Source organism: Wickerhamomyces ciferrii, contig 00141 (assembly GCF_000313485.1).
Source record: "Wickerhamomyces ciferrii WGS project CAIF00000000 data, strain NRRL Y-1031 F-60-10, contig 00141, whole genome shotgun sequence".
Taxonomy (NCBI): domain Eukaryota; kingdom Fungi; phylum Ascomycota; class Saccharomycetes; order Phaffomycetales; family Wickerhamomycetaceae; genus Hansenula; species Hansenula ciferrii.
In genome coordinates, this window is record NW_011887599.1 from 18,486 (window position 1) to 37,953 (window position 19,468).

General features: G+C 31.6%; 7 protein-coding genes across 7 annotated transcripts; 6 read left to right on the forward strand and 1 right to left on the reverse strand.

The window, feature by feature from the left end:
* Positions 1-857: 857 nt before the first annotated feature.
* On the forward strand, positions 858-2,246 carry GDH3 (glutamate dehydrogenase (NADP+); the record flags this gene model as incomplete). Its single annotated transcript, XM_011275296.1, has 1 exon — positions 858-2,246. The coding sequence occupies one exon, from the start codon at positions 858-860 to the stop codon at positions 2,244-2,246; it is 1,389 nt and encodes a 462-aa protein (XP_011273598.1).
* A 91-nt stretch (positions 2,247-2,337) lies between these two features.
* SIN4 (Sin4p) lies at positions 2,338-5,406 on the forward strand (the record flags this gene model as incomplete). Its single annotated transcript, XM_011275297.1, has 2 exons — positions 2,338-2,361; positions 2,659-5,406. 2 exons carry the CDS (start codon positions 2,338-2,340, stop codon positions 5,404-5,406), a joined length of 2,772 nt encoding a protein of 923 aa, XP_011273599.1.
* A 569-nt stretch (positions 5,407-5,975) lies between these two features.
* On the forward strand, positions 5,976-7,172 carry BN7_4115 (TauD/TfdA dioxygenase family protein; the record flags this gene model as incomplete). Its single annotated transcript, XM_011275298.1, has 1 exon — positions 5,976-7,172. One exon carries the CDS (start codon positions 5,976-5,978, stop codon positions 7,170-7,172), a length of 1,197 nt encoding a protein of 398 aa, XP_011273600.1.
* A 701-nt stretch (positions 7,173-7,873) lies between these two features.
* Positions 7,874-8,959, forward strand: BN7_4116 (aldo/keto reductase; the record flags this gene model as incomplete). The annotated part of the gene is made up of 1 exon (XM_011275299.1): positions 7,874-8,959. One exon carries the CDS (start codon positions 7,874-7,876, stop codon positions 8,957-8,959), a length of 1,086 nt encoding a protein of 361 aa, XP_011273601.1.
* Positions 8,960-10,742: 1,783 nt separating this feature from the next.
* Positions 10,743-11,897, forward strand: BN7_4117 (uncharacterized protein; the record flags this gene model as incomplete). Its single annotated transcript, XM_011275300.1, has 1 exon — positions 10,743-11,897. The coding sequence occupies one exon, from the start codon at positions 10,743-10,745 to the stop codon at positions 11,895-11,897; it is 1,155 nt and encodes a 384-aa protein (XP_011273602.1).
* Positions 11,898-12,414: 517 nt separating this feature from the next.
* On the forward strand, positions 12,415-15,324 carry BNI4 (Bni4p; the record flags this gene model as incomplete). Its single annotated transcript, XM_011275301.1, has 1 exon — positions 12,415-15,324. One exon carries the CDS (start codon positions 12,415-12,417, stop codon positions 15,322-15,324), a length of 2,910 nt encoding a protein of 969 aa, XP_011273603.1.
* Positions 15,325-15,654: 330 nt separating this feature from the next.
* Positions 15,655-17,828, reverse strand: TRP5 (tryptophan synthase TRP5; the record flags this gene model as incomplete). Its single annotated transcript, XM_011275302.1, has 2 exons — positions 15,655-17,714; positions 17,783-17,828. The coding sequence occupies 2 exons, from the start codon at positions 17,826-17,828 to the stop codon at positions 15,655-15,657; spliced, it is 2,106 nt and encodes a 701-aa protein (XP_011273604.1).
* Positions 17,829-19,468: the final 1,640 nt, after the last annotated feature.

The following is a 19,468-nucleotide window of genomic DNA, read 5'->3' on the forward strand; positions in this document are numbered from 1 at the left end:
AAAACTCTCAAATTCCAATTGATCAGCTTGATTGAAATAACCTGAGTCCGTTTAAACCTCATGGACTACGAATGGTTAAAGTGTTCAGGGGTATTAAAAGGTTTTAATACTGGTCGTTGACCCCCATGGTTTATTTACCATATCATAGGGGTTCGTCATGCTATTTTAGATGCTTATCGGAGCGAGTACCACCAATGAAAGCGCGTAATCGTAAATTATACCCACTAATTATTAGCAGATATAAGTTATTCTCCACGCCTGAAAGTTGTACACGTAAGCAAAGAGAGATCAAACAATAGTAAATAATTGTTTATTCTTCCATAATAATCTATGCATTAATTTAATTATGGACCATGGTTTCAAAAATATTGAATCAACCATGACAAGTTCTGAGATTTCGGGCAAATATATACTTGATAATCTTGATAAGAACTTCAATGCATCGTAACAAAACATCTATTGAGAAACGAAATCCAGTCTTTTCCAAATTCAAAACTCCACAACATCAGAACCAACTTGAGCTCATACCTCTTGAACAATAAAGCACCCAAAGTCTCCATCAAAACTAGGTGATTCAATGATTATGGTTTATGATCTCATACCTAGTGGCCCTACAAGCCCTCTACCGGCGATGAGTTTCCCAATCTCTGGCCAATAAAATCCAAAAGATGCCAATGCTAAAACCGAGCTTTCTATGGAAAAAGGAAAAACAGTGCGTTTTTTCATGAGAGCTTCAACAGAATATAAATATATCAAAAGATTTCGATTATAATTGTAATTTGAAATAAAATGATTTTTCCTTTCTTATCTTCAAGGCATCTTTTAGATACTTAACATATACATCAAATACATCCACAATGGTTAAACCATCTGAACCAGAATTCGAACAAGCTTACAACGAATTAGTCTCTACTTTAAAAGACTCAACTTTATTCCAAAAACATCCAAAATATCAAAAAGTTATTGATGTTGTTTCAGTTCCAGAAAGAATTGTTCAATTCAGAGTTGCTTGGGAAAACGATAAAGGTGAAATCCAAATCAACAATGGTTTCAGAGTTCAATTCAACTCTGCTTTAGGTCCATACAAAGGTGGTTTACGTTTACATCCATCTGTGAACTTATCAATCTTGAAATTTTTAGGTTTTGAACAAATTTTCAAAAATGCTTTAACTGGTTTAAACATTGGTGGTGGTAAAGGTGGTTCTGATTTCGATCCAAAAGGTAAATCAGACAATGAAATTAGAAGATTCTGTTATGCTTTCATGAAAGAATTAGCCGTTGGTGGTTTCTTAGGTGAAAACCGTGATGTTCCAGCTGGTGATATTGGTACTGGTGCTAGAGAAGTTGGTTTCTTATTCGGTGCCTACAAATCTTACACTAAAAGTTGGGAAGGTGTCTTAACTGGTAAAGGTTTAACTTGGGGTGGTTCTTTAATCAGACCAGAAGCTACCGGTTACGGTTTAGTTTACTACACTGAACAACAAATTAAATATGCTACTAAAGGTAAAGAAGATTTCACTGGTAAAAGAGTTGCCATTTCAGGTTCAGGTAACGTTGCTCAATACGCTGCTTTAAAAGTTATTGAATTAGGTGGTACCGTTGTTTCATTATCAGATTCTAAAGGTGCTATCATTTCTGAAACTGGTATTACCAAAGAACACATCTTCTCTATCCAAGAAGCTAAAATCAAATTCAAATCATTAAAAGATATCATTAACGAATACTCTGCTTTCAGCTCATCTCCAGTTAAATACATTGATGGTGCTAGACCATGGATCCACGTTGGTCAAGTTGATGTTGCTTTACCATCTGCTACTCAAAACGAAATCTCTGGTGAAGAAGCTAAAGCTTTAGTTGCTGCTGGTGTCAAATACGTTGCTGAAGGTTCTAATATGGGTTCTACTCAAGAAGCTATTGATGTTTTCGAAGGTGAACGTGTTGCCACTAAATCTGCTTCATCTCCAGCTGTCTGGTACGGTCCAGGTAAAGCTTCAAACGCTGGTGGTGTCTTAGTTTCTGCTTTAGAAATGGCTCAAAACTCTCAAAGATTAACATGGACTACTGAACAAGTTGATGATGAATTGAAAAAGAGAATGATTGAATTATTCAACCAATCTATTAAATTCGCCACTGAATACTCTAATGAAACCAACAAAGAATCATTACCATCATTAGTTAAAGGTGCTAACTTAGCTGGTTTCGTTAAAGTTGCTGATGCTATGTTTGACCATGGTGATGTCTATTAAATTAAAGTGAATTGATTTCACTAAATTTTTTATATATGATGTTATAGTTCTTGGGAATGCTTTTGATAAGATTATAATTTGACGATTGTTTATGTGTTTAGATAGAAAATTAAAAGTACTCTTGTATATTTATTGAAATATTTGCTTATACCGTAGTCGGAATAGTCATTTTCACGTGAATTACCCTCGAAATTTGGGAAAGTTAGTGTTTTGAACTTTTCAATATTTACTTCCCATAAGAAATTGAATAAGAAACCTTGACGCAAAAAAACAAGATATACTTTTAGAGCCAAGGATCCAAGATGTCTATAGGATCAGATATCAATTGTACAAGGTCAAGCCAGTGAGTAAACAATTCCTCGAGCTTCAAGTTTGAACAAGACTTACTAACACGTTTGTTCTATTTAGTAAGATAAGTTGGTCTAAAAATGGGTTCATTGCATATTCTGATTTAACACCAACTAGTAACTTATCAATAACTAAATTGGAATCAATTAAAGGTTCTTCATGGAGATTGTCACCTAAAAAGATATATCAAATTAAAACAAATCCATTATCATCATTAAATCCAATTACAAATGTTTATTGGTCAACTTCAGGTATGGACCTTGCCATCATTGATGATCTTGGAAACCTTACAATTCTTTCTACAGGTGTTTTGAAAACAAATTCTTCTCATCAATTATCATGTTTTGAAGATGTTGATATCATTTATCAAGATGATGTTTGTGAAAGACCTTTAAACACTAAACAACCAAAATTATTAAATTCATCTCAAAATGGTGGTGATTCAACCACAAAAGTTATATCATTTAAATGGTTGAATGTTGATAAACCAATCATTTCAAATTCACCTGCTGTTAGAGTTCATACTACACAAGAGTCAATGGTCTCCTCAGGAGCCGCTGCAGATGGTGCTGCTGCTTCTTCAGATTCTTCAGGTTATGCATATAGCTATGCCGTTCATCAATATAAATCATATGGTATATTACATCCAATTCAAGGTAAATCTGGGTTCTTTGCAGTACGAAGAAATGGTGAAGTTGATTTTTATTATCAGGCAACAGTTCAAGGATCAGATTTTCAAAAAACAAGTGTATTATTAGAAGATGTTGATAATATTAATTCACTTTGGTTGAAACATGCAGATATTGGGTTTAATAGAGATGGTTCATTGATTGTTGCTACTTATAGTCCCCTTGTAAAAGCTTTAAGGGTATATCAAGTTAAAATAGATTGGGGTACTGTTAGCTCAACTACTAAATTGTCTCCAAAATTATCAGTTGTGAAATTGGTATCTGAGCCATTGAATATAATAGGAGATAATGGCTTTCCGCAAGAATTGAATGGAATTGATATAATATCACCTAATTTCTCATTAGATACAGAACTTGAGATTTTGTTAACATTTAACGGACCTGGTGTTGTTGGTGGTAAGACTTTATTGAAAAAACTTCAATTATCAAATGAGTTTAAAAACTTAAGATTCAAGAACGATGGTTTTAATAATGATAGTGCTATAACGGTTGAAAATTATACAAATTTAGCTTCAACTGGTGATATTTTACTACAACAAGAGGTTTTAGATATATCTTTCAAAAATTTTGAATTTATAATAGCAATTACATTGGCAAATGGTGAAATTCAATTAAGAAATAGAAAATCATTAAATCTTCTGGGAAACAAGAATAATGAACCAATACCACAATCTATCTCAACTCTACTTGATGCAGGATATGAATTTCCTTTACCAGGATTCAAACCAGATGCTGTTTCAATATCACCAAATATATGTGGTTATGTTGTTTACAATCCACATGATCGTTTATTAAAATATCATACAACCTCAAGACCAACCTCAAACTTGGTTAAAGGTGAAGTACTGACGCTATCTGCAGCTTTTGGTTATAAATATTCATCAGCATGTTTCACAAATCTATCTTCAGATGATTTGATAATTGCTATTCAAAGTGAAATTTTCAAAATTAAAGATACACAATTGAAAAATCAACTTATATTAGCCATATTAGAAGAAAGTCATAGAGCTTTAAACTTCTCGTTAGATCATTCAAAAGATCAAATTGATAGATTACTTGTTAACCCTCCTATTCAAAAGCTTCTATCTTTACAATATTCATTGGGTAAATTAACATCTACTAATGAAACCACATTAATAGCATTATCGATCCTGAATTTAAGACTTGTTGCTTTCAGTTTAATGTTAAGTTTGAGAACTTTATTTCATCATCAACAAAGAGTTACTAAAAAGGGGAATGAAAGTTTAATGGACTCTATATATAGAAGTGAAAGTGTTTTAAGTACTTTAGGTACCATTAATTGGTTTATGGAATTTTTGATTTTCACTGTTCAAGAGTTGATAAATGTTGTTCATAGTGATGACTTGCAAGATAAAAGCCATTTTAACACCATTATGCTCTCGTTACTTTTGTCCAAGATTCCAAGATCACTAATGGTTTATTCTATTGCTGGTATCAAAAGAATTGATGGATTTTTGGTGAAAGTACAAGATTTGAACAATACAAGTAATCCAGGATCTTTGAATATGGAAGTTTTAAATAAAAGTATTGAAAGATATAAACATTTGTTGACATTGATTGACTTGGATAAATTTGAAAAATTTCTTTCAGACACTGAAAACTTATTTCATAGGCAATTGGATAAATCATCAGCATTAAGTATAGAACAAACCTTGGTGTTCCAAAACAAGATTCCATCAGGTTATCAAGTTTCAATTGATGCGATGCTAAACAAATTTCAAGAATTATTACAAGATTCACCAAATTTATCGGAATTATATTTCCATGATACAAGATGGTTGAACTTACAAATCAGAACAAACAAAAATCCAAGTAAAATTTTTAAAGGCCCAGAGGACAAAGTACCAATTCTTTTTGGTACCAATGAAACTTTAATCGATGATGTTACAAAAGTTGTCATAACAAACAAGGAAAAATTGAAAAAATGTTTAAGATGTGAATATATTACTTCAAATGATACTGAAGGATATTTTTCAAGCTCAATCAAAGGAGCCAGTTCCAATGCTAACTTGAATCATTGGCCCGTTGCATTTCATAGAACATGTCTTTGTGGTAGTTGTTGGGTTTACATCACACCTAATGAAGTATCTCAAGGCTTCTAAAATTGGTAATCAATATACATGAGTTACTTTTAAGATTGAAGTGTGGCTTGTTATTGTAGGCTGGTGGATTATATTATTCAAGAATTAGAAGCTCCAAAAGTCGCCAATATAACTATTTCGGTTAACCTTTTATGAACGAAATGGTGAACTCTTATTGCGAAATTTGGATCAAGTATTTGTAGCGTGATATACATTTAAGTTGCTAATGAACAGTGTACATAAAGAACCATCTTTATATTGTATGAACTCTTATATTTTCAAATCATAAGACAAGGACGATCTCAAAATTGAAATGTGATATATTTTGACAGCTTAAAGCTATGCGCGCATGTTATCGGAGTTTTTCTTCGTAGATACTTAACAAGCACTCCAGGTCCACATATTTTTGGTTGTGGCTTAAGGATCATATTGATTCATAATCAGAATCAAACAATTGTGTACACAGTTGTGGAAGCAAGGAAATCGGATGATGATGAATCGAAACTTATAAATAAAGAAGATTATGCTCATGATGATCCAACTTTTGATCCAAAATAGTTAAATTATCCCTATAGATAATATCAATTAAAATGGCACCACCAACAGCTACAAGTACTGTCCAAATAACCCAGGACATCAAAAAGTTAGAAGTATCAAATAACCAAGAACAAAAACCTGAGAAACAGGTGAAAAGTAAATATGATACTGATAATGTTGGTAAATACAAATCACCGTTTTATTCCGCAAGAGTTGAAGGTGAAGATGGTTTATTAGTTTTAAAAAATATTGAAAGAGGTGATCTTTCTTATCCAGAATATGAACCAACTTGGGATACAAAGACTAAATTTGAACCTTATGAATTATTTGAAATTAAAGATCGTGGTCTTTTTGCTGATAAATCTTACAAAAATTTACTTTCAAAAGACAACAAAGATTTACAAACTTCAGATTTGACACCAAAATTTGGTACAGAAATCAAAGGTGTTCAATTATCTGAATTATCTGATGCTGCCAAAGATGAATTGGCACTTTTAACTGCTGAAAGAGGTGTTTTAGTTTTCAGAGATCAAGACTTAGCTTCTAAAGGTGTTGAATTTAATGTGAAATTTGCTGAATACTTTGGTCCTTTACATATTCATCCAGCAAGTGGTGCACCAAAAGGGTATCCTGAACTTCATTTAGTTTATCGTTCAAAAGATGCAAGTGCTACTGAATCTTTTCTTAAAAGACATACCACTTCAGTTGCATGGCATTCAGATGTTAGTTATGAAAAACAACCATTAGGTACCACTTTCCTTGGTTTATTAGATGGTCCAACTTCTGGTGGTGATACTGCTTTTGTTGATACACAAGCTGCTTATGATAGATTATCACCAGAATTCCAACAAATCATTGAGAGATTAACAGCTGAACATTCAGGGTTTGAACAAGCAGAAGCATCATTAAGAAGTGGTGGTATTACAAGAAGAGATCCTGTTAAGAATATTCATCCAGTTGTTAGAACCCATCCAGTCACTGGTAAAAAAGCCATCTATGTCAATCAACAATTTACAAGAGATATTCAAGAATTAAAAGTTGAGGAATCAGATGCAATCTTAGGATTCTTGTATAACTTTTTATCAACTTCAATTGATTTACAAATCAGAGCCAAATGGGAAAAAGGTACTGTTGTTGTTTGGGATAATAGAAGAGCTTCTCATTCTGCTCTATATGATTGGGAAACAACTGAACGTCGTCACTTGTATAGATTAGGTCCAAGAGCTGAAAAACCATTCTTGAAAAAGTGAACTTCTGTTAGCCTTGTGATCATTAGTACGGTCTGGTTTATCGTACCTTCAATATGATTACATTTTATTTATGATATTTCAAGTGTTTTTATAAATCAATACTATGTTTAGATGCTGTTATACACGTCCTAGAATGTAGCTTATAATTTCAAACTGATTCCATTAATATAACCACAATTTATAAAGTGATGAGCTAGTGATCATCAAGCAAAAAGATTGTTTTATATAAGTCATCAAGAAGCTGAGTATATTATCATCAATTGTTTTCAGGAGTTGAATATTAATAATATAGTTTGTTTGTATGCATGTTGCACTAAATTATAAATCATTCAACATTTGGAATTAGCAATTGGAAAACTAATATAACTAGCTCATATCGACAAAGAACGGATTCACAGGATTTAAGGGTGATAAGAAGACTAATACCAGGAACTAAGTAATGTCATGGATCTAATCATTTATACCGATACCATATACCGCAAATTCCCTTTTATTATTATTATAACTGGTCCGATCCGTTATAGACGTTAATAATCACCTCTGGAATTAAGGGATATATCAGAATTAAGCCTTGTCTAAAGAGACTTCATTGAAGTTATATATAAGTCTTGCAAAATATCTTGTTTATATATTCATGTAAGATGATTGTATGCTATTCAATTGAATAAAGTTAATATAACTTATATATCATACAATCAAAAATGTCAGATCAAGAACAATTTGTTCCTTGGGTCAACCTTGGTAAATCAGGTTTAAAAATTTCCAATGTTATAATTGGAGCAATGTCATTTGGTTCAAAAGGTTGGATGGAATGGGTTGAAGATGATGAAGAAAAGATTTTTAAAATTTTGAAAAAAGCTTATGATCATGGTATTAGAACTTATGATACTGCAGATTTATATTCAAATGGATTATCAGAAATCATCTTGGGTAAATTCTTGAAGAAATATAATATTAAGAGAGATAAAGTTGTTATTTTAACAAAAGTTTGGGCTCCAGTTGATGAAAGTGTTGGTTATGATTTCATGGCACTTAGAGATTTTAAAACTGAAGAACAAGGTATTGATTTTGCAAATAATAAAGGTTTATCAAGAAGACATATTTTAGATGCAGCTGAAAATTCTGTTAGAAGATTAGGTACATATATTGATGTTTATCAAATTCATAGATATGATCCAGATACTCCACAAGAAGAAACTATGAAAGCTTTGAATGATGTTGTTGAAAAAGGTCTGACAAGATATATTGGTGCTTCAACTTCTCGTGCTGTTGATTTTGTTGAATATCAACATATTGCTGAAAAAAATGGATGGCATAAATTCATTTCAGTTCAAAGTTATTATAATTTGATTAATAGAGAAGATGAACATGAATTGAATTATTATGCTAAAAAAACAGGTGTTGGTATTATTCCATGGTCTCCATTAGCTGGTGGTGTTTTAGCAAGAGATGTTGATTCTGGATCTAATGATTCTAGTTTAACAAAAAGACAACAAGCTCCAACATTTAAGCATATTGCTGATTATGTTTTAAAAAGTGATGATCCAGAAAAAGCTGCTGAAGTTTCAATTGTTCAAAGAATTGGAGAATTGGCTTCTAAGAAGAATGTTTCAAGAGCAGCTATTGCAACTGCTTGGGTTATTCATAAAGGTGCTCAACCAATTGTTGGATTGAATTCTGAAAAAAGAGTTGATGATTTAATTGTTGGTGCTAATCTCAAATTGGATGAAGAAGAAGTGAAATATTTGGAAGAACCTTATAAACCAAGAGTTAGATTCTCACAATGATTTAAGTATAGTAACATTTTGACAGTTTGTTTTTAAGTATTGAATACATGAACAAATATATAACTAGAAAGTAGATTCACAATGACCAAAAGTTGTACCAGATTTCAATTTGACAATAAAGGAAGCTCTTTGGAATGATAACTTATACTATTGACCATAACTAAGCTGGAATGGATATACACCAACTTTCCAAGTACTCCACAGAACTCAACGGTCTACTCGCCTTGGAGTTTAGTTCGAAATTCCCGAACAATGTTTAAATCAACAGGCAAAAATGGGCTGATGAAAAAACTTTTTAGCAGTTGCATAACAGCTTTTCAAAGGGATTTGAAAACTGAACAGAAGGACGAAGGACACTTTAACCGTTGATGATCTTTTGTGATCTTGAAGGCCTAGGTTGTACATTAGACGATGCAGTTTTCCTGATTGGCTTATCTTGTATAGAGGTGGTTGAATTAATCTATCTAACATGGGTTTAAGTGCAATGATAGTTGGAATAATTTGTTAGTACAAGTTCGTACTACGTAGCACACTTATGTAGCATCTAGATTTAAGCCATCGAGCTTTTAGACAGTGAAAGCAGGGTTAAATTGCATCGCTGTACTTGTATATCGATGGGACTTCGGAAGATTAAATTAAATCTCATGGCATTGGAATATCATTACGAGGAATATACTATCAACCTTTTGGAAGAACTATTCAAACTCCATACGTACACCTTCTATATGACTGGTGGCCTCAAATAACTCTGTGAAGCTGAAGGACTCCTAGCTTCTAACTTCTAAGGCTCCCTCCTCCCAACGCATAGTCTGTTTATGCTTGTGCGATGAGGCAAGGAACCAATTATGGATTGGAACGTGAACAATAATTATCTGAGATAACTAAATATTAATTAATTAGAACACCACAAGATAAGCCATGACTCTATACGTTATACAACGCGTTAATTAAACACAGATTCCAGATCATGAACACTTCCATTTCTGGTGAACTTCACGTATTCAATTTATTTCGAATCTGTTTCTTTTCAGGGATCAGCATTGAACAAACAATTGTGCATTTGGTACTTAAATATAGATTTGTCCAATGGAAAGACTGAGAATACTAATTAACATCAAGAACAAGTTGGTTTAAAGGAAGTCGTAGTTGTCTTACAAACCGTATGATTATGACGGATCATATCAGTTTGAGGACAGCCGCTGAGCAGTTGGTTCACTGGTGATAGATAGTAGATACCCACCAGACAGTATAAGCACGAGCTCTAATTATTTGTGTGGATGCGTCCATCGGCGATGATCTTCAAATTGAAAAGATTGAACAATTTGAATCATAGAGTCATAGACTAGTAGGCCTAAGATATGGCATGATTATGGTACTATTAATAACAGTTTGTAGTCTGTTTAGGTCGATAATATTCCAGTTTAATACGGGTTTATGTCATGGTTTATATGTTCATTTCTGAATAAAACCCTCCTTTTCATTTAAATAGCCATGTAATTAAAAGCACTTGAAAGTATGAGATACATCACTTCCAACTCGCGGTACATACATAAAACGTACATCCCAAGAAGATCAGTTTGAAAAAAGTTGTTGAGCTTTGAGTAACAATCGGTCAAACATTCTCCAATGGATTCATTTTAAGCTTGTAAATCTTGGTTTGTAATAGTTTTTGATATATAACTTTTCCCATTCCCTTTTATACTCATCAATTGAAATAGGTTGAAAACATTTATCAAACGACACCAGAACACACACTAGACAGTGATAATTTCAACATTCCATAATGATTAAATCACAAATAGCACATGCATTACCAACATCCAGTTTTGAAAAAAGGAAATCAATGGCAACTTCAACTTTTTCCAAACAACAAAATCCTTCACCATCAAATTCACATTTAACTGGTTCAACATTAGCATCTCATCAACCTATAAATGCAAGTGATAGGGCATCATTTGATGATCATTTATCAAGAACTACAACAAGTTCAGGTTTAACCATTTCATCAAACTTATATATTGAACCAGAATATGATGTTAAATTAGTTTTAAATTTTAATCAACATGAAATTAAATTAATTAGATCAACTTGGTTAGAAATGATTAATGATGATATAAATAAGAATTATAATACTTCAGAATCAAATGCACAAACTACTTCAATAAATCATTCATCAATTGCTTCATCATTATTTTGTATACAATTTTATTCAAATTTATTAAGTATGGATTCAAATTTAGAAAGAATGTTCCCAAGTATTAAACACCAGGCAGTTTCATTTGCTGGTGTTTTATCAACTGCAATTCATAATTTAGATAATTTAAAAGCATTAGATGATTATTTACAAAATTTAGGTAAAAGACATTCAAGAATCTTGGGGATTGATCCACCACATTTTGAATTAATGGGTATTGCATTATTGAAAACTTTCCAAGATAGATTTGGTTATAATTTCACTCTGGAATTAGAAAGATGTTGGTCAAGATTATATACATATTTAGCAAATTCAATTTTACAATTTGGTATTGATCCAGTTTTAAAAATTGAAAAAATTAATCAAGATTGGGAAACAGTTACATTATCAAGAAGTATAAGTAATTCAAGTTTTGAAAAACCAAATTTTTCACAAACCCATTCAACAGATTATAATTCAGATGCAAAAAGTATAGATACACAACCAACAATCACACAAAATCAAAGATTAAGACAACCTTCAAATCCAAATTTAAATGCAGGATTTCAAAATGGTAATTCATCACCAAAACCAATATCTAAATTAGATCCATCAAGTAAAACTTATAGTATAGGTGCTAGACATCTTGGGAAAAAAACCATGAAAAATAGAGTGAATAGTGGAGCAACAAGTATAAATAGTGCTACAACAGGTACAACTTCAACTTCAGCTGGATCTGAAGAAGAAAAATGTGTTATAATGTGAATAAAAGGACTGGGTATTAAATATTTGTAGGGTAGTCTAGAATCACAAGCACAACCACCAAACAAGATATCTAACAAACAAGTAATCCGTGGTAATTTCTGCAACAAGATAACTGAAGTGCCTGCGCCTAGTTTCATGTTGAAACTTGAATTCGTGGTAAATCCAAGTAGTTAATTAATTAATTTCCAGCCAATATAACTCCTTTGGTGAATAAAATTTAAATTTCGCGTCGCGTTTTGATTAAAATTTGCTTACTCCTTCAGGAAAGTATTGGATTACATAAATTTAACTAAAGAATTTATACGTACTAAAACTTTTTTAGTATTTCAAATAAAACTAGTTAACATTTTAATTGTTTTGATAAAAGTTGTTTGAACCAAATAGAAGTATCACAGAGACTGATTTAGTGTCTTTTCTGTTGTCTTTTAAATTAGATTTCAATCAATCGCTCACTTTGGCTGTGAAAATTGGTGAAAATTAACAACGTCAAAAGTGAAAAGTGCTTCAGCCTTCAACTATGTATCAAATTCCATCTCAACATCAACATTTCCACCAATACCAACAGCAATACATTCATGAAGGGAGCCAGCTACGCTCAGTCTCATCAATGTCCACCATGAATTCTGAAATGGACTCGTCAAATTTTAATCAAAGTGGTTCATCTGCTCATACTTCAACAAATTCATCACCTTATAATCATAAAATACAACAACAGCAACAACAATATAATCATTTACAACAACCTTCAATCTCTGAAGCTGATGAGCATAGCAGTGGGCAAAGTTCTCCAGATCTCATGGGTACTGAGTTCTATTCAAGTGATAATATAACTCATGATCATAATCAACATGCTCAAAACCTAAGGAAATCAATGATTTATTCAGAATCTTTTGATTCAACTAAATTTCAATCTGTTAGAGATTCAATCTTTATTGATAATGATAATAATATAGCTACATTACCTTTAAACACACAAGAGCAAGAAGTGACAAAACTGGCAATGACAAATTCACCTTCTTTTAGTGCTTTAGCAAGTATATTAGAAAAAAAAACTCATCAACAACAAAGTTCTAGGAAACCAACTTCAAATTTACAAACTTCCACAATTGCAGAAGATATGCCCTCTGATTATGAAACAACTCCAAAACAAACAAATTATGATTTAACTAAATCTCCAAATTTAATTCAATTAGATGATCAAGATCAAACTCCAAATTTAAACATACCAAGAGAATCTTCTTATAGTTCTATAATGGATTCACCAAATACTGGTGATTTAGTTTCACCACAATTTTATCAAAAAATTGAAACAAGTGAAAATTATGATATTTTTAAAACTCCAGAAGTTCCACAATTACATACTTTCCATAATTCTTCAAGTTTAAGTCAAATTTCTTCCAAAAAGGATAATGAAGAATCATCAGGTAATTCACCTGAAAAGATAAAAATTAATGAAAATTTTGTTTCAATGATTGATGATCATTCTGAAGTTCCAGAAATTATTAATACTCCACAAATTTATAAAACTTCAAGTTTCGAAGGTCAAAATTCTTCATTTACTCCAAAACAACAATCTCAACCTCAACATCAACATATTCAAACTCCTCCACCTGTATCATTACCAAAAAATAGATTGAATCAATTATTTACATCACCACAATATAAACAAAGATCAAGTTCATTACCAGTCTTGACTAAGAAAAATGATGATATTAAACCAATTGAACAAGTTCAACAACCAACAAAGAAGAAGAATAAATTTATGGCTTTTTTCAAATCAAATAAAAGATCAGTATCATCAAGTCAAGTTGAAACTAAACAATCAACAAAATTACAACCAAAATCTTCACCATTATCTTCAAAACCTCAACCATTACAACAATCACAACAAAAATCATTACCAAGATCTCAACAATCAACTCCAAATATTCCAAGTTCAATGTCTTCACATAGATTACCTAAAAAATCTACATCTTCAACATCATTATTTGATGCTTTTAAAAGAAAAAATAAACAACAACAACAACAACAACAACAAACATCTAATAGAACTCCAATTTCAAAATCTTCAAATGATATTCCAAATATAACTGTCAATTCAAATTTCAAACAAATTGATAATGATGAAGTAAATGATAATGATGATAGTTTTTCAGTATCAACAGTGGATTCAAATGAATTTAATGAAGATTTTAATAAATTAAATGTTTCAAAACAAAGACCAACTTCACAAATCTCTCAAACTGGTGGTGATGTTTTCCCAAAATCTTTAAATCCTCAAGAAGTTGAATCTATTGTTTCATTAGAAAGAAATAGATCTGTTAGATCTCGTCATTCTACAATGTCTCAACAAAGACCTTTTTCATTAACTGATGCTATTAATTCAAATGCTAAAGAAGAAGGAATGTATGTTACTTATGCTATGGATAAAGAACCATCAATTCCTGATTTGACTAAATCACCAACAACTAGTGTTTTGAAAAAAGAAAGTTCAATGTCAAGTTTTAATAAAATTGATGATGATTATGTTAATGAAAATAATAATAGAAATAATGATGAACATGATAATAATGATGATGATTTCCAATATGATTTTGGTGAAGATTTTTCAACAGCTTTAGAATTTGATGATATTGCAGATAATTATAATGCTGAAGAACATCAAGCTCAAATATTAGCACATGAAACAACTAGTCAAAATGAAGGTGAAGATGTTTCAAATTTTATGGAATTTGCAGATTTTATAGATTTTGGTGATGAATTACAATTAAATTTTGATCTTGATGATCAATCTTCAAGATCTTCACCAAATATGAAAACTTTAAGACCTCCTTCAGTTGCTAATTCAATTGGTGGTTCTTCAACAAATTCTTCAAATTTCCAATATAATAATAAACCATCACCAAGATTACAACCTCCATTATCAACAAGACCTTTCAATTCACCACCTCAACCTGCACCAGAATCTCCATTATTAGAATCTCCAATTTTACAATCTGAACCTTTCCGAAATTTATCAAGTTCAACTTCATATGATCGTGTATCACCTGCATTACAACCATTACCAACCTTTATTCAAGAACAAGCTTCAAGACCAATGTCAATGTCATTTAAAGGTCTTAAAGCACCTGCATTATCAAATCATCATTATAATAGACCTGTTTTAAGTTCTTCTTCATCTTTTGTTTCACAAATTTCATCTTCAAAAGCTTCAAGTATTAAAAATCCAAATAGAAGAGTTGTTTTCAGTTCTAAAATTGTTCTTTATGATGCTTGGAATGAAGATGATTATGATAGACATCCTGATGTTGCAACTTGTAATCAATTAACACCACAAATTGCACAAAGAATTAAAGAAGAATTAAATGAATTAAAGAGTGAAATGGAAGTTCATGAAGAATCTCAATGTTATACACATTTCTATTAGTTAATTTTTCAATCAATTTAGTAATTTTAAAAGTGTTTTTTAAAAAATATAGTTTATATTTCAGTTCAAAAAGTGATAAATTTAGTGCATTCATTTTATAATAATTATTCATTGTATTTTCATAGAAAAGTAAACGAGAATTATGTTATATATTTTATAATAATAAACAATTAAAGGACGGTAGATCAACACCTACAATATTGAAAAAATGTCAGTCTAGTAGAAGATTTTCGATCATCATCTGATATAAATTATATTATAATCTATTAAAACTTAAAACATATACAAGTTAATTTTTGATTCATTTAGTGTACACTTTCAAAATTCAAATTAGCTTTCAAAAGTTTCAAATCTTAAATCCCAATCAATTTTTGGACCTAATTTTGGTAAAACTTCAGCAACACTTTGAACATCTTTATCACCTCTACCTGAAACATTTATTATTAAATGTTGATCTGGTTTCATAGTTTTAGCTAATTCAACAGCACCATAAACTGCATGTGAAGATTCTAAAGCTGGAATAATACCTTCTAATTGTGATAATAATTTAAAACCATGTAAAGCTTGAGCATCAGTAGCAGCAACGAATTTAGCACGACCACTTGCCTTCCAAGCAGCTAATTCTGGACCAACACCTGGATAATCTAAACCAGCTGAAACAGAATGAGTATCATGGATTTGACCATCATTTGTTTGTAAAACATAAGTTTTAACACCATGGAAAACACCTGGTTCACCTGCTGTTAAAGTGGCTGAATGATAATCAGTATCAATACCATCACCTCCAGCTTCAACACCTAATAATTGAACACTTGTATCATGTTCAAATGGTGAGAAAATACCAGTTGAATTTGAACCACCACCAACACAGGCAACAATAGCATCTGGTAATTTACCATTGTTTAATTCTTTAAATTGTTCTTTAGCTTCATTACCAATAACAGATTGGAAAGTACGAACTAAAGTTGGATATGGATGTGGACCAATAGCTGAACCAACAACATAATGTGTAGTACTTAAGTTTGTAACCCAGTTTCTGAAAGCTTCTGAAGTAGCATCTCTTAAAGTTTTTGTACCATTTGTGACACTAACAACTTCAGCACCTAAAATTCTCATTCTAAAGACATTTAAAGCTTGACGACGAACATCTTCAGCACCCATATAAACTTTACATTTTAAACCAAATTTAGCACAAGCAGTAGCAGTAGCAACACCATGTTGACCTGCACCAGTTTCTGCAATGATTTCCTTTTTACCTAATCTTTTAGCAATCAAAACTTGTGCTAAAGCATTGTTAATCTTGTGTGAACCTGTATGATTTAAATCTTCTCTTTTCAACCAGATTTGAGCACCACCAGCATGTTCAGTTAAACGTTCAGCTTTATGGAAACTTGATGGACGACCAATATAAGAATATAATGATTTGAATTCTTCCCAGAATTTTGGATCTTCAACAGCACTTTCAAAAGCTCTTTCTAATTCACGTAAACAAGCGTGTAAAGCTTCTGGAACGTATTGACCACCAAAGTCACCAAAACGTGGGTTAAATTTATGTTCTTCTTCGAAAACTGGTTCACCAACTTTTTGAGCTTCTTGGAAAGCTTTTGAATTTTCTTTATCTTGATCATTTGCTGGGAAAGTTTTGTTATCTAAAATACCTTGAACGAATTTTTTAGCAACTTCACCTCTTTGACCTTCTAATGAATCACCAATTAAAGTGATCAATTTACTACCAATAACAACACCATCTGAAACTGAACCAACACTTAAGAAATGTTCTCTTGTACTAACACCAAAACCAACGGCTAATGGGGTTTCACCTGTGAATCTTCTAACTCTAGTGACTAATTCTGAAATACCAGTACTTATGTTTGTTAAAGCACCTGTTGTACCCATTCTTGAAACGACATATATGAATGAATCAGCAATTTCTGATAAAAGTTGCAATCTTTCATCTGTTGTAGATGGAGCAACTAATGGAATATAACTTAAACCTTCCTTAGAGCAGAAACCTCTGAATTTAACAGCTTCTTCTGGTGGTAAATCAACGACAATGAACCCATTACCACCTGCTTCTTTAACATCTTTAATCAATTGTTCTTCCCCATATTGTAAAATTGGGTTGTAGTAACCCATTAAAATGACTGGGATAGTGACACCAGCTTTTCTGGCTAATTTCAATAATTCTAAAGTCTTTGGAACGGTTATACCATTATCTAAAGCAGTTGTATTTGCAACTTGAATAGTTGGACCATCAGCAATAGGATCTGAGAATGGAACACCCAATTCGATGACATCAACACCACCTTCTTGTAACCCTTTCATTATTGGGACGGTATCTTCAATGGTTGGATGACCAGCAGTAATGAATGTGATTAAAGCATTACGTTCTTCAAAAAAGATCTGTTAGTATAAAATGAATTTAAGATCTGATACATTATTCAAAATTTCCACATACCTTCTCTTTTAGCCTTAGCAAATTGTTCTCTTAAATGAGCAGACATCTTTAAAGTTTTATCTTAAATGATTTGTCTATATTTACTAATATGTTTTAAAGAAAACTAAAAAGAGTAAAGTATAAAAACAATTTTGACTCATAATCAATACTAGTACAAATTGCTGATACTCTTTCAAAAGAAAACAATTCATGAAAAAAAAAACGAGTAGATTATGTAATTGCTGTAATACTGATTAGATAATCTATGAATATGATATACGACCAGTACTAGTCACATGACAGCTCAAATGTATTCCGACCATTAATTCCAAAAATGACGTAATTTATAAGTTTTAATTATTTTCTTTTAAGCTTAAATTCTTGTGAAATTTTATGTTAACTTGTATCTTGTATCGTAAATTATATTGATCATAGACAAAACTGAATAAGAATCGGGATCTGAGATCTCATAAGTGTACTATTTTGGATATTATATAGCTAGTTGATTGTATTTAATTGAATCTAATATAGGGCTACTACCTAAGTTACTCTAGCGTTTAGATCTAATTACCGATCTTTATATGATCAATATATTAATATCCATGTGGCTCATTGCCCATGATCCTTCTAAATACTTCAATATACTCATCACTCAATTAACCTCATATATACATCGATCGTAAGAAGATATATCGATATTGAAAATATTGCTCAGATATATGAGCCATTATACAAACAGCTGGATGGTTTGAATGTGTAACGCGTGTATATGTCATGATAGCTCGACCTATTTAGACTATAAGCTTTTGCCTAATTTAACCGATCTATATACTTATAAATAGCTATATATAGTATAACATGACGTATATATCGGTAAGTTTAGAAGTTTAAACCTGGAGAATAATATGGGTGATTGAGGATAGAGGTCATTGCTGTGTTAAAGGATCATGTCTTGAACAGTATATACCATAAACGGATTCAAGAACCGCTCTGAAATCACAAGAATGCACATAGGATTATCCAAGGAAGGCTATAAGCAATAACTTCTAAGTAATAACTTGTAACTTCTCTTAGTCTAATTGTTATTCTTCGTGATCTTGATATAATTTCATATCTTTTCTTTTCTTTGCCGTTGAAGATCCACTAAAATTTCTCGGGAATGCTCAGAAGATCGGCGGTGTGAATACAATTTGAAATTTTTGACGAAGCTCGTAGTCGACAAAGAGATCCTATAGTTATAAACTTATAGTGAACTAGATCAACTAGACTACTGAGATCTACTTACTCTTCACCTAGTAGGTAATGACTCATGAGTATCTCTCCACAAATATAGGGTCCTCTGTATTGGCTGTGATAATTGCAATATCTATGTTGAATTCTTTGAAACTTTAAGTGACCCATATATTTGAAATTCTGCAGTGCGTTAAAAGATACATGTACCTCAAATTGACATAAAAATTGGTCATTTCTATTTTAAGATCTTGGATCATGAAAACAATCCAACTGGTGTTTGCATAATGAATTTGATACCAAATACGTCATACTTAAGTGTGGGATTTATAATACCGACGTGAGATGAGCTATGAAAAGTAAACAAAAGGAAGTATAACGTCTTGATCTTGGTTCACATGATTCTTCTATTTTTAACTTGATGAAAAAGTATAAAGGTAGCTCGATATCCCAGATCTCTAGAGGTTTTTGAATTAG